This window comes from Xiphophorus maculatus, chromosome 21 (genome assembly GCF_002775205.1).
Source record: "Xiphophorus maculatus strain JP 163 A chromosome 21, X_maculatus-5.0-male, whole genome shotgun sequence".
Lineage (NCBI taxonomy): Eukaryota > Metazoa > Chordata > Actinopteri > Cyprinodontiformes > Poeciliidae > Xiphophorus > Xiphophorus maculatus.
This window is the reverse complement of record NC_036463.1, coordinates 6337235-6359533: the sequence shown is the minus strand read 5'-3', so window position 1 is coordinate 6359533 and position 22299 is coordinate 6337235. Positions and strand designations below refer to the sequence as shown.

Here is a 22299-nt window from a genome sequence, read left to right as displayed (position 1 = left end):
TACTTCAAAACACCTGTAGACAGAATTTACAGCGCTGAATGATTCTGATTCCCATCTTACTGGCTCTGCCTAAGGCTTCAGGGAAAACAAATGTTGAAAGAGGTTCTGTTCCACTGCAAAATAGTATCAAGATGTACATCATATCAGAGAGAACAGCATGTAATATGATGTTTCATGGCCAATTGCAGCTAGTTGTCCATGGTAACATCTGTTTGAGAGATCTCTCCACACTTAACTTTTCTTGGCTTCTTCTGTCTAATCCTCCTGTAATATTTCTTTCATCACACTTCATTTTCCTTGGTTTCTCTTTAGCCTTCCTAACGTTCTTCCTCCGCTCTTCTCAGGATCGTGCTTGGGCAGGCAGTGGGGGGTGCCTGCTCCTCAGCCACCTGCTCACACTGAATTGGCCAGCACGGAGCTAACAGTGCTCAATTTGCTCCAAGACCGGCGCGATAGCAGCGGGAGCGCCGCCAGTTCAGCCTACCTGAGCAGCAGCCGACGCTCTTCGGGAATCTCTCCCTGCTTCTCCAGTCGGCGCTCCAGCCAGGCTTCCCAGGGTGATGGCATGATGCCGTCCCAGCACCACCGCCGCCTCCACAATCTCAGCTCCACTGACTCTTATGACCCCATCTCCACAGACGCCTCCCGTCGATCCAGTGAGGCTAGCCAGTATGGAGGTGGAGTAGTAGGAGGAGGCGTTGGAGCACTCTCAGGTGGGAGTTGTGGAGGCGGAGGAGTTGGCTTCGGAGGAGGAGGCGGGTCACGAGGGATGCTCAATTTAACCCCTGCACAGCATTACCACCTTAAGGCAAAGTATGCAGCAGCTACAGGCGGCCCACCCCCAACGCCTCTACCCAACATGGAACGCATGAGTCTGAAGACCCGCATGGCCATGATGGAGGAGGGTGGCAGCAATCACAGTCTACCGCCTTTAGTCCGACCACCCCATTGTGGTGAAGACGCTGGAAGGTACAACAATGGGTTTATGGGGCACGGAGGTTATAGAAGGAGGGTTCTTTATCCTGGCGAGGGAACTCTGAATGGGAACCGAAGGGCGAGTGACCCAGTGCGGACACAGGCTCCTGAAACTTGTAGTTTGCCTCCAGTTCAACGATTCAACAGCCTTAATAATCTCAATCCTCTTCCTCCTCTGGCTCATAACTCTACAGCTGAATATCGAAGTTTTAGCCTTCAGAACTACACACGCTCAGAGGGCAACCTGCAGAGAGGCCTGCAGCATTCAACAAACACTGGCAGCATTGCAGAAAATGCAGCCTTGGAAGCCCTGGCAATGGAGGATGATGGTGTAGCCGGCTTATTTCTTGGAGATGAAGATATTTTGCCAGATGATTTGGTGCAGTATCTGCACTCCCAAGATCAGATGGGTGGTGGTTCATACATTCAAAATGAAGGGCAAATACATTCTAGCCAAAGGGACAACACCTACCCCACTGTGGAAGCAGGGGTAAACTGTACCTTCCCTGAATCTCACTATCTCCAGCCGCAGCAGATACTAGAGAGGAAGAGTCCTAGTAAGCTTCCCATTCAGTGGAATGAAGTAAGCTCAGGTAGTGTTGAGAGGTCTCCCCAAAGGTTACAAAGCCACCATATGCAGTGCGAGAGGTGGCCTGAGCCAACAACTGCATCAACTGGTAGGTTACGAAACACGCTAATTCCCCAGCAGGTGTCTATGGACTTCCACGGCAGCTGCCCACAGGCCAACCAGTCGCAAAGTACTAGTTATGTTAACACTGGGGTGAAGCTGGAGACGCTGCCCAACTCCTGCATGGAGATGAGAGGTACCAGCATGTCAAACATCTCACAGGGTACCAATGGGGCTCTTCCGCAAGGTCTTAAACAGCAGATGTCTAATGGGCCTTCGAAACAGAGTCATTTCCAACAGAACAACAGCAGAACCATGTGGCAGATTGGAAACAACCTCATGCTTACCCGGGCCTCCATGGACAGTGTACCCAACTTGTCCCAGGGAACCGTTCCAGATCACAATCGACCAGTACATGCTCCATATCCACCAATAAACAATTACAAAAATGTAGTCAAAACCCAGCAGTACTTCAATCCACAGTCGAATGAAATTGTCCAACACCCCAGCCAACCCCAACAGCTACAGAGGAGTGGAGACCAGTGTTCTCTTGTGTGCGATGTATCAGGGCTAAAACTAGAGAACCTAGATCATGGAAACATGGTACAAACCTTTTCAGATTGTCTCACTTACGGATCAGCCGACTGCAAGTCCTCTTCCTTCCCTGTGTTGAAAGAGCAGAGTTTGTTAGAGTCCATGGCAGCATCTGAGGGACCAGGCAGCTGCAACAGAACCACAAATGCCCTTCCCTCCCCTGGTACAGACCTAGTCAGCAGCACAGTTGATGGCCAAGTTTCAGGAATATTAGACGAAGGGGTAAATCTGGACTTTGGTGCCATCCTGGAGGATGGCTACGATCAGGGTAGCCTGGTCTCTGAGGTACTGAGCCCCTCTATGTTCCAGGGCCTGTCGAGGACCTCATCACGCCTCACCACACCTCAAGGATCCACCACCTTCAACAGCGTTGCTCCCGGTCTCAGCAACATGGCCATTGGAGACATGAGTTCCCTCCTCACCACCCTCGCCGAGGAGAGCAAGTTCTTAGCTATAATGCAATAGCTGCTCCTTCTCTCCACTTTGTCCTCCAAAAGGGATATAGAATGGAAACAGAAAGAGGAAAACAATTGGTGTATGTGAAGATTAAGACACACAAAGTGGCAATTAAAAGAACTTTATAAGAAGTTACCGTTCCCAAACCGTTTTACATTAGGAAAATATCATCCCAAACAGAACAGGGATGTGCCATGAATATGTACAGATAAAATTATATTCCTTTTCTGGAATCAAGGCTATTTTTGGAAGCCCTTTTCTTTGTATTTGCTGGAGAGACAAAGCTCATCTTCCTTGAGTCAGTATTGTGTCACTGTTTTAGCTGTTTGTAAAAATGCATGTAACTCCAGTTAAACCTTGAACACTGTCTATAGGACTAGAAAGACTAGCCCCATGTGCCAGCCTTCCTAACGTCACAGGTACACACAGTGGCTGAGACATGGGTCTTCAGTTTAAAAGGCTCTGGGGACAACTTTATACATCATAGTTTTAATTTGTGCTATATTCTCATTTGTTTGTGTTGCTTTTGTAAATCTGTAAAATGTTTCAGTGCTTTGACCAAGTTTTACCAAGTGGTATTTTTGTCAACCCTCCTCCCCCCAAACAAACAAAAAAATGGACTACAACTCCAAGTCTTCAGCCTCTGTAGATCGTCGTCTACTTGATATCTTAATGGCTTTATTTTAGTTAGTCTGGTAAGGTACTCACAAGTGTTTGTAGAGGTGTTTTCTGTATTCTGTTTGTGGTTCGATTTTTGATGTTGGATTTTGCAACTCTTCAGAACTGATCTGTAAACGGACGCTCTGTTCTATAAATCTTGGTGCTTTGCGTGTGGTTACATGGATCGATATGAGTACTTCTATGGTTTTGAAATGTCTTAGCTCATGAAAAGGTCTTCAGCATAGAGGTCCTGTAAACATGAGATGTTTTTGTTTGATTGTAAATTGTATGTATTGTTTTCTCCAAAGCTCTTAAAATGTAGAATGTGTACTAGGGGTGTGATGGCTCATGTATACGTCCTTGATCCACCATGGTACAGACGTCACTTGATGGTACATGCAGTCAGATGACATATAGGTCAGTCACAGGTGATCACCACTCCTAGTCAAAAAAGCTTTTTACTGTTTTTTTGTTAAATACTATGAGAAAAGATGAATAGATTAGGAGACTTTATAAAGCACTCCAAACCAATCCAATGCAAGAATGGCTGGCAATAATTACAAGCATGACTCTGAAGATTAGCAGGGTGTAGAGTAAGGGTTTCCAGTGATATGCCAACAATGAAGAACGAACATTGGCAAGTTGTCAAGTCCAATGGTGATATCGTAGAGGGCTTATGGTAAGCAGTATTATATGTCTTTTATACATTTGACATCAGGTGTTATTGTACCATCAACCACCAGACACTAAAACGAATTTCTGCTGCAGGAACCTTTTCCATCAACCACTCAACCCACAGCAGGAAGCAGGGCTAACCCAGATTCCCAGAACAGGGTTGCATGGATCCTGAGCTAAAGGAGGAGTTTAGTGATGGGAAGGTGGTACTGGTTGTACTGGTTGAATTACCCCAGGATTCTTCCTGTTTAAACATCACAAAAGTAGGTGGTATTGTTGTTTAAAAACATTTAAACCCAGCTACCCATGCTAAATATTGCTGTGTTTCACAGCTTTTAGCTTTAAATACATGAATAAAATCAGTTGAAATATTATTTAAATTAATTAAACGAAGGGCAGACTTGTGATTTCAGCTACTATAGGAGTAATGGTCTTGTCACAGGCATTTTTTTAAGATTCAAACTTGTAATGTTTTTCAAGATTGAAAGAAGGAGACATGCTTGTGTATGTGATTATTGTTTCTTCAGGATGCTTTCCACATATTTTAATTGTTAGACATCTGTGTATGGTTACAAAATTCCTCTGTGATAAGTTAATTAATTTCAGCTTCGCATATGACAAATGTGATAAAGTTCAGAATAAGATCATGTTCCCCACTCCTTAATTTTACTAGTACAGTTATACCTTCTTATAAAGTTTTAAGTGACTAATTAAGGTCTTTAGAGTAATCCCTCTGCAGATTCATTGGTCTCTCCCCTGTACATACACAGGATTTGGGATTGCTCAGGTCTTTTATGATCTATTCTAGTTACACACTTCCACCATCTGGAGAGGCTTTTCTTAGGTTTTATACCTCAACCACTGCAAAACAACACAAGAGCCACCATGTATTAGGGGAGATCTATGGATCCGGATCACTTATAAGAGAAGCAGCAACACTGGAGGAGGAGGAGCCTCACAGCCTCAGTGTGCATCATTTCTGCAAGCGGTTTGGTTTAGGACCCGATAATGGAAACACAAAGAGCTGACAGGCGGGGGTGAAATGAAATAGGTTCCTTGCACCTAAGTTATGCTTTGGTGCAAGGACAAAAGTGTGTCTGAAATTAAAAGTTCAAACACACTTTTAATTTCCCCTAGGTTCATCACAAGCGCCACCTAGTGTTCAAACAGTGAATCACTATTAAATGCTTATTGATACAGAGTTTTCAAATTAGGAGCAGTTACCTAGTTCTTCTGTGTTGTCTTTTGTTTGGATTTAAGTTTTCAATTGAAATTAAAAAGAAATGGAAGCATTTTTTTTCACTAAAGAAGTTTTGGACCTTTTTTATTCGATGCTGAGGTAAGTTATTTTCAAACTAAAAAAATAACAAATAACATGGTATAAATAACATATGTTAACAAATGTCCTTGCTTATCCTCTGCCAGTACAAAAATCTTACTAGTAAGTACCGAAAGAACATTTTGCATTTGCATTTTCCTGTGTGCTGTCGTGGCGTACCTGTACCAACCTTATGTGTGCTGTCACACCCCTAATGCGTACTGCCATCAAGTATTGCAGTGACTTTGTCCAGCAGTGTTAGTTTTGCCTTGCAGTTTTCTGCCGCTGCGCACTGAATATTGAGGAATTTACCTTTCACTCAACATTGGAACAATGAGGTACAAAGTGTTTGTTTTTGTTTTTTTCATTTGTCCTTGGGTACTTTTGTCATTTTTGTAGCTGTGCATTGGAGTTCTGTTTTTTTTTGTTATTTCAAAGAAGTAGAGATCATTTCCTTTGACAGAAGGAAATGGGCTGAGGTATGTGCCTTAAACGAGAGAGATCACTGCCAATCTTCCATTGTGAATACTGATAAAAAGGTGAAACTTTAAAACCTGAATGGAAATTAAAGAGAACATTTATATAAGGAAAGTCTGAATATCTGAGAAGTAAAGATTTGCAACATACATTGTACTTTTTCTTTTATTTTCCAAGTTTTCACATTTATTGTGCTTTTATATAAATATATATATAAATATATATATATATATGTAAATAAAATACTCTTTCTGTAGATTTAGCAAATGAAACGTGGAGTATCCTGGGACCAATAAAGAACTTTGAAATCAAGGAATCCCAGGCCCCCCCTCAGTTAGAGGAGGGGCAGATCTGGCTGCAGAGCTCTGCACCTTCGCCAGAAGAGCCGCGTCACACTTTTATAACTGACAACAAATGTTTGTATGGTTTTAATAAAAAAATAAAATAAAATATATTTTCAGACTCGGAATTTTTTCTTTAATGTGACAGGTTTGGATTATAGAGACAGATTACAAAAATGATGTAAACTATTGTTCTTCCAGAGGAAAATCTAATTGTAAATGTTAGATGCTTATGCGGAAAACACAGAAATGAGGTAAGACTCAATGCTATTTCATTAAATGAAACAGATTTATAAACTATAAAATATACTGACATTTATTTTGCTACATGACAAATATTTGAGAGATCCCAATATTTTTTCCAAAGCACTGTGAAGTACACAACCTCTTGTGCAACAGCCAGCTATTGATTTTATTGATCACAAATTAAGTTATCAGCAGAAAGCTGCTGAAGCACTTAATGAATAAAACACAAATGTAAAAACATGGATAATGTTCCACACAAAGCCCAAATATTACTACAATCCCCACTTACTGCCTATTAAATTGCTTGTCAGATTAAACTAAAATCTGCAGCGTCCAGCTCCCCTGATCAGTGAGTTTCAAGCTGATTCAGACTGACGGAGACTGAAGAGACTTAAAAAAAGTTTTGGATCGTAAAAAGACAAGCTGATGTGCTCAGACTGGACAAAGACAAAGCGATCCCTTCATGTATGTTGGAACATAGGATTCAGTTTCATCATAAAAATGTGCAAGTATGAATGTTAGTCACATAAAATGTAATTAATGCCAAATGGGGCAGCAAATCTTCAACAAAATCAGATAAAGATGTTGCAGAACCACATTACTGAACATCCAGGCCTGATCCTTAGTGAAAAACCTGCAAACTGAGGTGGGAAACCAAATAAGAATGAAAAATTGTTCCATGTTTATTGAGTTTTGCTGGTTTTGCTTGTTGCCTTAGCAGTTGTTTGATAACTTAATCTGTGATTTCTCCAATTGAAAAACATTTTGGGAACTATTTTTATTATGCCCTGATTGCACATAAAGCATTAAAAATGAGGCTCAAACTTACATTTTTTTAAAGGTTTTATTTTCTCTAGTTGCCTTTATTTTGAGAGTTATAGGAAGTGGGTAATGAGAGGGAACGTCATCAGGCCGGAACTTGAACCTGTGGCGGCTGAGACAAGGACTAAGCCTCCATACATGCGTTGTGGTTTACCCCTCCGCCACCATAGCACGCCTCAAATCTACTTTTATTGAGTTTTTGTGAAGCAATGTAATGCAAAAACCCAAACTCCTTACACGTTGGCAGTCAAGTTCTGATCCATCTCTGACGCCCCCTTCTGATCCTTCTGGGGTATTACAATATTAGATTGTAGCTCAGTAATTCTCCGACCTTTGCTCTTATGAATGTGATAGCCAGAAATGACTAGTTTGCTTACATATTCACATTAAAGGCAGCCATGCTATCATCTCTTCATGTTGAGATTAAAGCCAGCATCTGTTAGCCAGTCGGGTCATTCATGCTGACATGTTTACTGGTGGTTCTCCCACTGCAGCCTCTATGTATTTACAGACCCTTGAGGTTGACGGCCCATCAGCTGCTATCAGAGGCCCCTTTTAGGACATTCTGTACAAGTACAGAGAGACCCTGCATCACCCTACTTTTCGAAATGGAGCAAAATGGCCACCTTTTTGACTCCCTAAGAGCTCAACACGTGCAATCCTGAGTAAATTTAAAGGTGTATTCTGTAAAGGTTCATCTCAATAACTCGAATATCATCAAAAGCTAATTTATTCCAGTGATTACATTTAAGAAGGGGAATTCATATAGAGCCAAAGTAGGTATTTACATAAATTGTCCTAAAAAGACACTACTTATTTTTCTCACTTTTTGAAGTTAAATGTAACTTTTTCTGGTTTTAGGAAATGACCAAAATTAGTTTTTAGCAGCTAAATGCCTTTTATTTTTACATACATTTTGTATTTGGTAGAATTTCCTCCAAAACATGTACCCAGTTTTTGATTTTCTTCAACAAGTTTCTAACTAAACTTTCCTGGAATTTTGACCCGTTCCTGCTGTCATGTGTAACCGAGTCATGTTTGTGTCTCAACTTCTTTACGAACATCTTTTCAACTGACAAATTATCTTTGGCACTAAGACCAAAGATTTGTTCTTACGCCACTTGCTAACTCAGTTGTACTTATGCTCATGACCCAATTTAGCCTGAGATTTTAATTCTTGTCTGATGTTTTAACATGTTGCTTCAATATTTCTACATGTTCTTCTGCTTTATTGTGTGAAGTGCACCAGTCCCTCATTAAGCAAAATGCCAAAAACTAATTTGTCAGATTTAAAATACCCATTTAAAATAACCTTTAAGCAGGTATTAAATATACTTTTTATTACACCCATATTTCTGTATTTTTTCAGTCTAAGATTTTAATCTTAAATGTCATGTTTTTATTAGTTGTAAGTGGGAAATCAATTATCAGAAAAAAGGCTTTAAAGAATCAGTCTGTGTAATTAACATAAATTTAGCAACTTTTTAATAGTATTCTAATTTATTGAATAGGCTTGCATTTGTGTATTGTGCTTATTTAATATTCTTTTGTATAATTATTTGGTAGCTATAATTAAAATTGACAGAAAAGGGCTTTGAGTAGACCGCTGCGCATAATTCATGTTTTAAATGTAACTTAATATTAAAACCTGTGATTATCGCACCTGTCATCATGAGTTACTAATCAGAAAGTGTGATGCAGCATGAAAAAAAACCCAAAACAAGTTTGTTTATAATGGGAAACATTTTATTACTAAAAAGCCATTTGATACTGAAGGTGCTCTTTCAGCAGCGTTTCCATGACTATTCTTTATTGAAATCACAAGATTTGTTTTACCACTGGATGTAAAGAAACGAATTAAAGATACAGGAAAGGACAGTAACTGTGGACTGTATATACACACGTTTGGAGAGCGAGGAGAACAGGTGTGGCTTCTACAGGCCAGCATTGTTTGGTGCATAAAACACCAGGCTCATACTGGAGGCACTTGAATGTGAGAGCCTTTAGAGCCAGGATGTAGCCAGAGTGCAGGGGAGGGAGGAAGAAGGAAAATTAAAACACACAAAAACTAAAAATTTAAAGTTAATCAAGAATGCATATGCATCTTTTCCTTCAATTTAGGTCAAGTGTCAGAGCATGGGATGAAGTCGGTGCGGTTTACCGTTACATGTGGGACGCGGGGTTTGCAGACACGGAGCATTTACACAGGCTGGCACCACATACAGAGTACAGAGGGTGCACATTCAAAAAGCATGCATCGTTCCATAGCCAGGTTGAAAACCAAACATGACGTCTGCTTCTACGACAAAATTCAACCGTCTGCTGCTTGATATTGTATGATGCAATGGACGTTAAAGTATTTACAGGAATTATACGTTTTCTTTTAAACATCTGTAACTCCAGTGCCCGTTAAATAAAAAGTCTGTCACTGCATTGCAGCGTATGAGGGGAGGGTTTACAATGAAAACCAAAAGAAAGTCAGCGTGTCCAGAATGGCTACCGTTGCAGTGATCTATTTACAAGAAAACATGTAACGCAGACCAGGAAAAAAAACTAAACAAAAAGATGACATTCTGTAAATCTGTGGAGGTCAGGCGCCTCGCTGCAGAGTCCCTTACAGAGCTGGTTTAGTGGTCGATTCTGTCCCGTTGGCTCTTGGTGTGTTTGTGACATTTAGGGGGTTAGATTTTCTCCTGGATAAAAGGGTGCTGAAGAGCCTGGTTTATGCTGATGCGCTTAGCCGGGTCCAGCATCAGTGTGCTCTCCAGCAGGTCCTTCAGCTGCATGACCTTCTTCCTCTGGTCCTCAGGAAGTCGCTGACCGCCTATCAGCTCCGCCAGCAGGTCTTTGGTGGGGTTCATAGTGCTCATTACAGTCACTTTCTCCTATTGGTCCACAGACATGTCAGATCATAGTAGAAACAAACAACAAAAAAGCAGAAAATAAAAGCACAAAAGTATCATCACCCCTTCAATATTTTTACATTTTGTCATAGTGATAAAATTCTACATATATCACTGAGATTTTATGTTGTAGACCAACACAAACTAAAGAATTGTCAAGTGGAAGGAAAATTCTAAACAGATTTCATGAATCTCACAGCTCTGACATCTGGTCATTTTTATTCTGGTTTACCCCGATGCATGTTGGGATAATTATTCCTTTGGTCCTAGATGCTGTGCAACAATGGAAGGACTATTGCCCTCGTTTATTCATTTTTTTCTTATTTCAGACAGTTGTTGTGATGCATATCCGTGGTAACCAGGTATTGTTTATATAACTGTGAGCAGCTGATTAGCATAGCAAAACCTCAATTAATACCTGAATAATGACCCCAATTTCTAGAAATGTTACCACAGTTTTCAGTCAGAGGCATTGCAACCTCTGCTACCAGGCATTCATCCTACCCACAGCTTCACAAGATACTTTGATGATATGAGTTACAACATTTAATTTGAATTTTGTTGTTATTTTTAACCTAATCCTTTCTCATAATTGCAACAAACACCACAGGAGAAACAAGTTTGATTTAAGTCCAGAAAACACAACAAATGTCAGGAAAAATTCTTGAACGATTACGTTCTCTTTCAGAGTTGCACTCGATTTCATTTAGGGGTGTCAGAGTAAGGAGGGATAATATAAACATTTTGTAATTTACGTCCTACTTTACAGTCTGTGTTAGTTTATCATAAGATCAACAAAATACACTGAAATGTGTTTTTTTCATGAAAAAAAACACATGACAAAGTTGATTGGGGATGAATACTTCTGTGAAGCACTATAAATCTTAAGATCATCTTACCCTTTCAGTCACTTTGTCTACTTCAATGTACAGGAAGTTCAAGTTCTGATCGAAGTGCTGGTCTTTGAACAAGCCTTTACGTATCATCTAAAGAAAAGGATCCACACAGTTGCATCACAGAGCAGCAACATTTCTCACTTCACTGAAGGGATGTGACGCAACGCTACGCTACCTTGTTGGGCATCTTGCCCTTGAGGTCCATCGCCAGCTTCAGCATGTGATTGTTGGAAGATCCAGGGAGCAGGATTTTGCCGGTGTACAGCTCGTATAAAGTGCAGCCAACGGACCACATGTCGATGCCGTAGTCGTAAGGCTTCCCTATGACTGAGGAGGAAAGCCGGTAAACCCGAGGTCACACAGAAATGTACTAGTGGCTCTATTAAAGATGAGTAAAAGGTAAAAAATATCCCTCTTTTATTGCAGCAGCATGAAGTCACATTGATTATTTTAGAAAACTCAAATCTTTAATCTTTTTTATTTATTGTAAAATCATAAAAACAGTGCAACTTACTAATTTCTGGAGCTCTGTAAAACCGGCTGACCAGATATGGTGTGATGTCATTGTCAGCAACATGTGATGCAGAGCCAAAGTCACAGAGCTTCAGGATGGTTTTGGACTCGTTCACCTTTCATTTAAGAGACAATACAATGACATTGGATATGTATGGATGCTATTTTGAATATGACAAAGGGTGTGAATGTTGATGGTACCAGGATGTTGTCTGGCTTGATGTCAGCATGGAGGATGTTGCATCGTTTGAGCAGCTTGAGGGCCAAGAAGAGCTGCTGGCTGTACGATCGAACGGCTTTGATGTGGAGCCCGACGTCTTTGCCGTATTTCTTCAGCACCTCTCGCAAATTCATGCTACACAAGACACAAGTCATGAACAACTGAGGTGAGATGAATGCTGTAATGCAAGAGGAAAAGCTGGCGCTCAGTACCTCAGAGGCTCGAAAACAAGACAAAGATGCTGCTTATGGTAGAAGTGGCGGAAGAGGCGAAGGCAGTGGAACTTGTCGTCGGGATCAGCGTCGTTCAGCTTCCTGAGGAACTCCAACTCTTTCAAACCGGTTTTCTGCCTGTTTATCAAAAACATGTGTTACAGATGCATAACAAAATTCAAAGAACATTTTTATACTTCATACTTTTTAATTCTCAAATCTCCAAATTTCTTGGGACAATTTCATCTAATTTTTCAAAAACATGGCTATTTATCTGTGATGGAAATGTGGCAGTTTTTCATCACAGATAAACAACTAATTGATCAAACTTTGACTAATTGTCAAATAAAATTCCAATAAAATACTCTAAAGTCTGTGGTTGTAATGTGACATCAATGTGTACATATGTTCATCTTAAGATCTGAGATGATACACAAATTAACATTTTGTTGGAGCGGTTCATTTTTAGTTAAAAGAAAATAAAGTTTAGGATTATATATGCTTTTTTACCCAAATACTTAAATTTTCGTTTACACTTTTCAAACACTAAAACCAAAAAATGTCAACATACAAATAACTTTAAAGCTCTTGAGTTCCTAAAGCTGCAGTTGACTTATGTGACTCACATGAGCTCGTTGTTTCGGATGATCTTGACCGCCACCTCCTGGCCAGCTCTGGCAGTGTCCCTAGCTCTGATCACGTTGCTAAACACACCCTGGCCTGTGTAGCCGTAAACATCATAGCGCTTGTCTAATGTCTCACCAATGTTTACCCCTAAAAATAGAGACAAAAAACATAATTATTCATGTGAACAAGGCTGCTTTACTTCCTAAAATACAGAATAACATGCAGAGAATCTGACAAAACATGACAGTGATGGACTCTACGTTGAAGGATCAAAGATGTTTTTTTCAGCACTTGGAAGCACTTACTGTAGTAACCCTCAGCATCGGTCCAGTTATCCCTGAGGTTGGGGTTCTCCTTGAAGTCCTTTCCGACACCTGCTGCTCTCATTCTGGCGCTCTGCAGAGACAAGAAAAGCCAATCATCATCTGTGCCCCTCACTTTACTTTTCTTCCGTTAACCATAGAGAATCTTTGCTGAGCCACAAAGCGCGAAAAACCCGAGTACTTACGTCGAAGTGAGCAGCAAACATGTCATCTGACTCTGTAAACATGTCGGGGGCTGAAGGCTTCTTTGGGTTGGCTGCTGAAACAAAACAAAAAAAGCAACCAGAAGGAGAGGCGGTGAGCTGCTCGGCTCAACACGTCGTTTAATAAAACAGTAAATCTGTGTTTGATTAACATACTCTGCAGAGCTCAAAACATGCTGCAGGAAGCAGACACAACCAGGCTTTGGAAAACAAGCCAGCAACTGAATGAACACATGACAGAAAAAGATATTCAATTAAAATCCCTGCCTCACAATGCTGCACTTTTTAAACAGATCAAGCCAGCTGTTTACTAAAGGCTTTTATGCGTCGGCTTTTAATGCAGTCTGTTATACATTAAATTGCACTGTTATGATTTTTGTCTACTCGTTTCTGTTTCCATATCTAACTTTTGTAACAGTGTTATTCTGCCTCTAATAAGAAATAAAGCTTCTATAACCTCACATTTGATGTCCAAAATCATGATGTTTGGTTGGAATATTAGCAATTTCTCACTCATTTTTATGGTAAATTATATGTCAGAAATCATTACATTAATATAGTTATATTTAAAATAGTTTCATATAATCAAAGAAACATGACTTCTAGTTGTCTGAGTTGGTTCCTGCTTTTTTGTCAACATGGAGAGATTATGATGTAGAACATTTTTTATTATTTTTCTTTTGGTAACTAGCAGTAATTTTTTCTAACTTACCTATTAAAGCCAATTTAATAATATTGCATTCCAATCATTAAAAATACCCTATTTTTTATCTCTCAACTTAAAAGTCGAAAGTTTCCTGGTGGAAGCAGGAAATTCCCTTTTTGCTTCTCTAAAATCAGCCTGATCTATTGCAGGTAATGTAGTATGAAGTTTTTATCTTTTATTATTATCCAAAATCTACTGAAAATGTGCTTCTGAAAATGCTTAAAATTTGACTTAATCAGCAGCATAAACTTTAAAAAAAGTAGATTTTCACACCTAATTACTTCTACACTTGCATAAATGTGTTTCGGAGCCTTTAAAAGTTTATTTTAATGATTGTTTGTCCAATGAATACATTCCCTGTGACCTTTAGCAACAAGTTTTACTTCACAGAGGATAATGAGGTCAAAGTTAGACATGCAGGTTCAAATTGTATCATAAATATTTGGTCAAAAGTCCCTTGTCAGCATTAACCCGTCTGGATATTTGACCACCAGTTTAAACAGGCTGGTTGCTTTAGAATGTGAAACAAGGATGAATGTTTATATTTCAGCCTGTATGAATAATTTTGACCCTGTGACCTCATTTAACTTTTACAAATCATAGAAGTTATCTTCTGTGTATTCATTCCACTCTGAAACAAAGGCCAAAATAACATGACATTTGTGTCCAATAGTTAAATTTTTCATTGGAGCTTCGGACGACTCGGCTGATTGGTTCATTTGGTCATCTCCACTGGGGCTTTACCGTCTTTCTCCTGGGCGATGAGGTTGTGCTTGGCTTTGATGCTGGCCTCGAACGTGTTGAGGTTCTCCCGTTCGTACTCCTTGACGTCGGCGGCGACGCGCTCCAAGATGTCGTCGGGTGAAGGCGATCGGCTACGTGTGCTGCTCTGAGGGCTGCTGGGCTCCGACACCATGTTGGTCTCCTCGTTCGCTGTCTTGTATTTCTGTGTGGAGGCAAGAGGAGGGAAGAATCCAAGAACCGTCAGCTTCCTCTCTATTGAACTATCAGCAGATGTGTGTGGAGAACAGAATGGACATGAACAGACCTGGACGATGGCCATGCGCTGCTGACGGCGCTGCTCAATAAGAGCTTCTTCATCTACCTCCTCACCTTCAAAGTCTTCCAACCTGCAAACACCAAATAAAACCAGTAAGTAATCAATTACGTGATCACCTACCAGTTTCTTTACACAAAGACTTTCCAAAAAGAACAGATTTATTCAGACCAGTAGTGCATGTACATATCATGTCTTTTAGAATGTCTAACAAAAAATACAGCGCAAAAAAAGAAATGTCTTTTCTCACATTTCACCATCTGAGGATTCCTGGTCAAGTTTCATTCCCTCTGAAAGGCTTCCTTTGAACTTGTCTTCATCTCTGCTGCGCCGTCTTCTTCTCCCCCGATCCCGGGACATTGAGCGCCGATACTGGCGGAGTCTTCCATAACGGTCTCTCTCACCAGACCTGCAATTCATGCATGGATAGATTTAGTAATCAGTAATTATACCCAACTATTAAGTAAGCTGCTTTCGAAAAGCACAAAAACATTTTCTATCACAAAGGATGAATTCACAGTCAAACCAGGAGCAGAAATTACCTGCGCCTGAGTGGAGACCTGCTTCGCCTGCGAGGCGAGGAGCGAGAGCGTCGTGGTGGTGACGGAGACCTCCTCCTCAGAGGAGAGCGACTCACTCTACGACGAGACACCGACCTGGGACTCTTCTCCCGCGTTCTGTCTCCGAGTGGTCCGGCATCGGCCCGAGATCGCTTTCTGCAGAAGGAATCCACCATTATCATACGACACTCCATGTATAACTGACTTTAGCTAAGGCTAGTCGTCTAAAAATATTGATTTTGAAATGAAGGGGTCTTTCCATTTTAGCTCCAGGAAAGAAAATTTAAAAATGAAAACCAGGACACAGGACAGAATTTGAATATTTAGAAGGTTGGGGTACTGTTTTCGCAGCATTATAATTTGTGATCCATCAGTAACGAAGAGCTTAAACCCTCTGCAGTTCTTCTCTAAAGAAAGTGTCTGTCTTCAGATCTTTAAACTATTAAATCTTCAAGAACCTCTATGTTTAGCCTAACTGGTGCTTTCAACACACTTTTCAGAGCAGATCATTCTATTGATTTCTAAATAATCAAAATATTTCCTTTCAATCAACATGTCAGAAAAGTCTCACTCAAAGCTTCTTGGTCATTAGCTGGCAGATTTGATGCTCTTTAATTTAGTTTATTAAATAATAAAATCTGATAAAACCTCCCAGTTAGTTCACCCTGGTCATCTTTTAAAATGCTTCAACATTAAAATCTGAACCGTTTTAATCCACACGTCTTTGAAAGAAAAATGATGTCTCCTTGTATAGTTATAATCCATTCTTACAGTTTTTTGCTGTTGGAAGGCTTAGCTGGATGTTTACATGAGACCAATAAAAAAGGATTTTATGGGCAACACAGTTCTGGGAAACACTGCTGTGTTTAACTCCCAATCCCAGTTTCTTCTGCATCTTTTTCCACATCAGTTTTTCTTTCCATTCATCTTTCCATTAATTAAGATACAGCCAGTTCTTTCAGAAATGACTTTTTGAGGCACACTCTCCCATAAAGAATGTTAATGGCGGTCTGCTGGACAAATATCAAGTTAGCAGCAGAACCTATCTTTGAAAATCATGCTTTATTAGTCTTGTGTAAAATTAAGCTTTTCTGAATATGTAATCATCAAAATAAACAGAAATAAGCTTCTGAAATATATTTCTCTGTGTTTTGATTGGAAGTAATAACATGTCACTTTTTGTGATATTTTATAGGCGCTTGCAGTTGCTAACCAACCTTAGAGGGGAGTCCTGTCTGTCTGCTTCCCTCCTCCTGGCATCCAGTGAGCGACTGCGCGCTCTCCTGGGCGGAGACCTTCTAGGTGGAGAATGTTTTGAAGTCCGGTCTGAGGCGCTGGCCGAGGTGTGATGGGTGTCTCTGTGGCGGGGGGAGGCGCTGCGTTTCCTTGCTGGGCTGTGGGCTCCTCGTCTGTGAGGGGAGCGGTTCTCTTTCCCCAGCGAAGCGTCCTTGGACGGCGATTTCGCCGGCCGTTTGTCACGGTCGGCGTCCGAGCGACTCGGCCGTTCACGGACTGGCGATTTGGAGCGCCTGCTCGTTCTGTCCTGGTTTGGTCTTTCTTCTCGCTGAGGGGGCGAACGCTTGTCGGTGCGACTCACCTTCTGCTCGTTCCTGAAGCTGGGAGGGGAATTGGACTTCCTTTTTTCCTTGAAGCGATCTGTGCTGGCTGACTGTTTTCTGTCTTTTGACCTGCTTCTTGCTCGGCTTCGGTCTTTACCTGCAGCTTCCTTGCTGCTTTTGGTCCCCTTGTCCGGCTTTGCCTCCTTAGCCGCTTTATCTGCAGACTTGCTCCGGCTGCGACGCTTGGAGACGGATTTACTGCCATCTGTTGAGTCCCTTCTAGATTTCCCACTTTTTTCCCCTCTGGGAGATATGAGTTTACCTGAGCTGCCCCTTGGACGCTGTTCTCCGTTTCTGAACCTTGCCTCTCCGTCCTCCTCGGATCCGGAGTTATACCCCTGCAGGATCAAGCCCATGCCAGACTGAACCTTCCCCTCCATCAACTGGCTGTCCAGTTCAGCTTTGATCAGGGCCCTCTGCTTCTCCAGGTCCTCCAAAACGGCCCGGTCGTCCAGACTCGGGTTTCCGGAGGACGGAGAAGATTCCACCTTCCTGTTGCCGGCCGAGCTGAAGGGGGCGTCTTCGGCGGGGGAGGAGGTCTCTTTGCGTTTATGTTTCCGATGTTTGTGACGATGCTTGCGCTTCTTGTCCTTGTCTTCCTCTGCTGCGTGTTTGTGCTTTTTGTGCTTGCTGCGATGTTTGTGTTTTTTCCTCTTGTGTTTCCCACTACTGCTGCTGTGATGCTTGGACCCTTCCTCAGTCTTCTCACCATTAGTTCCAGCTTGCTCCTGGGATGGGACAATAAAAGAAATAAAATGTATCAGTACGATCATGGAAGGAAGACTTGTTTTACTTTCAAGCTAAATAATCTGTCCAACATCAATATCTGTCAACTTTTCAAGTTTATATACATTTTATATGGATTTAAAGTGAGGAAATAACAAATCAGTATTGTAGAGTTTGCTGTTTTAATTGTCCATTTTGCCCACATTTTGGCTAAATCCATTCAAGTTAATTTTCTTGAAATCCCAGAAAAATATTTATGGCTAAAGGCATGCCGACACTAGATTAAAATTTTAAACAATTAGTTAAGTTAAATATAAACCAGTATTTGTTGTCAACTGTTAGTTTTTACCTCTTCCCCTTCTTCTTCTGACAAGTCTCCACTGTCTTCATTTCCACTCCTCTCATTTGTCTCCAGGTCTTGCTTTCTGTTTATTCAAGACAAAAATATTAATGCTGACAAAAAAAGTTCAAGATTGCAAAACGAAAAACTTCAAAGTAGTGCAAAACAAATTGGGGAAAAAAAAAAAAATTTGCACAGGTTTTATGGTGAAACAATGAGGTTTCAACATGAAACCTTTACACATGTTAGAGAACTGTAAATGATTTTATCTCTTTGAACCATTTTGATTTGAAAAATACAAACAACACAACTAATAGGAGAACCTCCAAATGGCTTGCATTGAACTTCAAAGAAATAAAAACCTAATAAAGCTAATACTTCGTAAACCACTAAAGATCACATTTATCTCATGCTGCTAAATGTATTGTGTTGGAAACATATTACAGATATCGCTATTTCTGAAATTCTATCGCAATTCAAGAATTTTCTGAAATTGTGCAGACTTATCTCCTGTGTAACAAGACAGATGTTTTTTAGCTGCAAGTACACACGCAGAATGTACAATATCAGGTAAGCATCCGCTGTATTTCTGTTTAAGGCAGTCTCCAACATGTCTGAATCCAACTGCACGTCATGGCAGGACGAAAGTTAACATATTTCTGTCTAGATCACTAAATTGGGTCTGATGTGAGACAGTCGGATGCTGTGGTGGATGGAATATGAACTCCAGATAAAACGAAAATTAAGAGGACCTTGATCTTGACCCATTTCTTTATGATTTTGGTATTATGATACAACCTGTAACTTTTTGGTGAACTTTTTAACTTAAAATCCAAAATGTACCAGATTTGGTGGGGGAAAAAAATAAATGAAAAATAAGCCTTATATTTGGCAGACGTTTTTATATAGACAAGTTCTGTTTGTGTTAAACGTTTGCAGCCAATCTTTATTAATGTAATTCAAAGGAAACGCTCATTTTTTTCAAATACTATAAAATACGTTGCAAAGATACAGTGTGCAATTTGTCTGTTTCTTGCTCAAAGCACACAAAGATTACAACCGAAGCCATTATAAGCTGAACCACTGCTAGCCCAAGAATAAGCGTTGGATTACGTAATGCTCTCGATTTAACCTGAAACTACAGCGACTACTAGAATATAAACAATAGGATCAATTACAACCAACGGGTGTAGCGCCAGCACTAATGGACTGTCATGCCAACTTGACTTGTTAGCCGTTCCTCCGACTCAGACCGCCAAGGCTGTTTTATTAGCTCAGATATGCTAACGTCTTTAGCAAACTTATAACTAGCACGCTACACGAACCAAGCCAACATACAATAATGGAAGTGCTCAAAAAATAAAATGAAAAATAATTGCAATATATGAACACACGTTCAATCGAGGAAAACGCTGATAAATATAATTAACGTACACTTTCAGCTCGGGAGTTTAGGGAAACTTGGGTCTAGCTAAGCTAAAGAACATTGGCCAGTTAGCTGAAGCCATTAGCATGTTCCGGTAACAACGTGAACCTGCGGCGCTGTTCTCTTTCTGATTACAAACGGTTCTCTTTTAATTTGAGACTCTAAATCTGCTCGCGTCCTGTAGCTGTCGATATGAACTGGTTTTCATAGAAAAACTTACACGTGTTCGTTGCCATTATTCATTCTTCTGGACATGATGTCCATCTCAACGTCAGCCATTTTGCTCAGCTAAGCAAGTTCTTCTTCGACTGTAAGAAGTTCAATGTTTCCATGACGCTGGTCTGCCCCCTGACGTGTCGGCGATGAATTGCAGGCACGAATTGAGCTCAACACCTATCTTGTCCAGTAGGAGGGGTCCTTCTCTAAATTTACAGGCGGCGAGTCACTCAACAGGGGACCTAGTCCAGGGGTCTGCAACTTGTGCAGCCGCAAGTGTCTCTTTGCACCTTCCATAACGGGTCTTATTAACTTTAGCCAAAATGATAAAGAATCAATTAATGTTTTTATATTTAGATATAATAAGAAAAAAATAACTGAATTTCCACAATAGAAGGAAAACAAATACATCAAAAATGCTTAGAATATTTGGTGAGATTTTCAATATTTTTTGCATTTAACTTTAATCCACATATCTCTAAAGAGAGGACTGTGGTCTCATTCTGTTCATGTTGGTTGTAAGGCAATAATCACCAATTATCAGGAGCAGTCAGGATGTTCAGGGGAAACATTTGGAGAGTCAACCGAAGTTGTTGGGTTTAGCAGCACCACAGGATCTCAGTTACTGGATCATGTGGTCAGCATGGTTTATTCCTCCATTTGCACTATTGCTGTGCACAGCAAAAGAGGTTACATAAGTAAGACTTTGCCAATTCTACAATGATCTAAAAACATGTGGACAAATCAGCACAGAAATGCTTCACAAGATCCAAATCTAACCTTTCCAGTCCTCAGATCTAAATCCTCTAGAAATACATAAGATGAGAGACATTAAGACAAGATGCAGGTCTCAAACAGGAAAAACAAATAGTGGAGGCAAAATGAATTGAGACTTACAAATTGAAAATATAAATTATGTCAATTTTTGAAAAAGCCAAAAATAGTTTTAGAAAACAAATTTAAGATATACTCGACCAATTATGGTATGCATTCCAAGAATCTCAAAAATATTTTAGGTGATTGTGGATCAGTTGTGAACCATATGATGGCAGAAAACTAGTAAATATTACTGTACTGCCTCATAAAAATGAGGAAATTATCTCTGTAAAGCTACAAACATCTCTCCTGTAGCCCCAGTGAAAACTCAGGGCTTTTAAGGATGCAGAGCATGATTATCCACTCTTGGCAGTTTTATTTGTAGCTGTAAATTGTGTTATTGTGAGGCACCTGCAGCTGCTTTTGCAGAGTGGTGAGAAAGTAATGGAAGTTCAGAGCGTTACAGACGATCACTCCACAGATGGAATATTCCTGCAAGATATCAGATCTGTACATAATAACATCATCTTGTGTTTGGATGACTTCTTGTTTTGGGTTAAGAGAGCATGGGAGAAGGCGCAGCTGATTTCTTGTTGAGACAGCTTGCCACTTTGTTGGGTGTTTGACTGCTCTAAATACGTAGCTTTGTCTTTCTGTGAGCTTTTGGAAACTTTCATAGCTTTTGTCCCTGTGGGGGTTTTGTATCTCTACTAGAGATTTGTAGTGTGTTTTTTGTTTAACCTTGTTTAACCTGGACAAAAGGTGCAGTTTTGCTTTGTTAAGATCTTTGGTTTACAACTCTGATTGTTTTGTGGATTTTGTTTTATTTAGTATTTTTGGTTGTAAGCTCCTACCTTTTGATTATTGTTGATTTTTACCTTTTTGTTTTGTTAAAGCCAAACAATAAACCCCAAATTGTTAACTTTTTAACATCTAGGTTTCTTTAATGTTACTTCTCCTTCCCCCTGGCTGAGCTGGGTCGTAACAAAGACAAAAAAAAAAAGTGCTTTTCATTTTATTTTGAAACTATATGGGAATCTGAATCTGACTGCAGGCATTCTGAAACTATAACTCACAGGTTTAGCCTTCTGATACAGCATGTGTCCCAGATTTATATGTTAAAGTTGCAAACTGGAGGTCTCACTGCAGATTAAAGATCCAGACTCGGCCATTAGACATCCCGTCAGCTGAAACCTCTGTTCCCGTGTGCCCAGTAAATCCTGACCGTGAACAGTATGAGACGAATGCTGTGTGCTGATTCAGAAGACCGATCTCTGCATCACATACTTTATGATTACATATTTGTGCAGGTTTCACAAAGCTAAGTCCTCTTTCTTTGAAAAATTGTTTCTTCTAGGTTTTAAACCTGCTACTGATATACTGTGATATCAGTGATACCACAGTACCAGTGATGTATTTTTGATATATCACAGTAAATTAATAATATAAATACACTGCTTAGATATTTATGATCCTTCCACCCTGATTGGGCCTTGGTGGACATAGAAAACTGATGTTGTGATCCAATCCTGTTTTTGCTATGTGGATAATGTGCTGTACATTACTGTTATGAACCAGTCCTTATCTCAGAATTAGTATGATTTATGGGTTAAATCTTTATCACATTAAAAAAACCACAAAAAAACCAGGAGATTTTTCCAAACTTTTCAGGATTAAGATTTATTGCTGATGGATTTACAGCCCTTTCAAGCCTTGGGCAGATCCAATCTGTTGTCATTGTCCC

At 40.2% G+C, this 22299-nt stretch overlaps 2 protein-coding genes across 6 annotated transcripts in view; one reads left to right on the top strand and one right to left on the bottom strand.

Annotated features, from left to right (window-relative positions):
- Positions 1–5932, top strand: part of LOC102238290 (zinc finger protein GLI3-like) — a 122779-nt gene extending 116847 nt beyond the window's left edge. For all 4 annotated transcript variants that reach the window (XM_023326341.1, XM_005798596.2, XM_023326342.1 and 1 more), the window contains exon 15: positions 345–5932. In XM_023326341.1, the coding sequence (XP_023182109.1) occupies positions 345–2662 (2318 nt within the window). In that variant the 3' untranslated portion in view covers positions 2663–5932. The remainder of the gene's footprint in view (positions 1–344) is intronic.
- Positions 5933–8916: 2984 nt separating this feature from the next.
- prpf4b (pre-mRNA processing factor 4B) lies at positions 8917–19839 on the bottom strand. 2 transcript variants are annotated; one of them, XM_005798525.2, is made up of 16 exons: positions 19744–19839; positions 18107–18182; positions 16630–17759; positions 15395–15568; positions 15103–15261; positions 14844–14925; positions 14540–14741; positions 13072–13145; positions 12869–12959; positions 12563–12710; positions 11937–12074; positions 11706–11859; positions 11506–11620; positions 11167–11318; positions 10995–11081; positions 8917–10077 (listed from the first exon to the last, which is right to left on the bottom strand). In XM_005798525.2, the coding sequence occupies exons 1-16, from the start codon at positions 19800–19802 to the stop codon at positions 9874–9876; spliced, it is 3045 nt and encodes a 1014-aa protein (XP_005798582.1). In that variant the 5' UTR covers positions 19803–19839; the 3' UTR covers positions 8917–9873. The 2 variants fall into 2 exon arrangements, with proteins under 2 accessions (XP_005798582.1, XP_023182193.1); XM_023326425.1 differs by having other exon boundaries at positions 13072–13142.
- Positions 19840–22299: the final 2460 nt, after the last annotated feature.

What these genes read in the sequence shown, in the direction of transcription:
- prpf4b (XM_005798525.2), bottom strand. Translation starts at nt 19,802, where the DNA reads ATGGCTGACGTTGAGATGGACATCATGTCCAGAAGAATGAATAATGGC. An exon ending in CAGAAGAAGAAGGGGAAGAG is followed by an intron (nt 17,760 to 18,106) that starts GTAAAAACTAAC and finishes GTCCCATCCCAG; the next exon opens with GAGCAAGCTGGAACTAATGG. An exon ending in AGACAGGACTCCCCTCTAAG is followed by an intron (nt 15,569 to 16,629) that starts GTTGGTTAGCAA and finishes TTCCTTCTGCAG; the next exon opens with AAAGCGATCTCGGGCCGATG.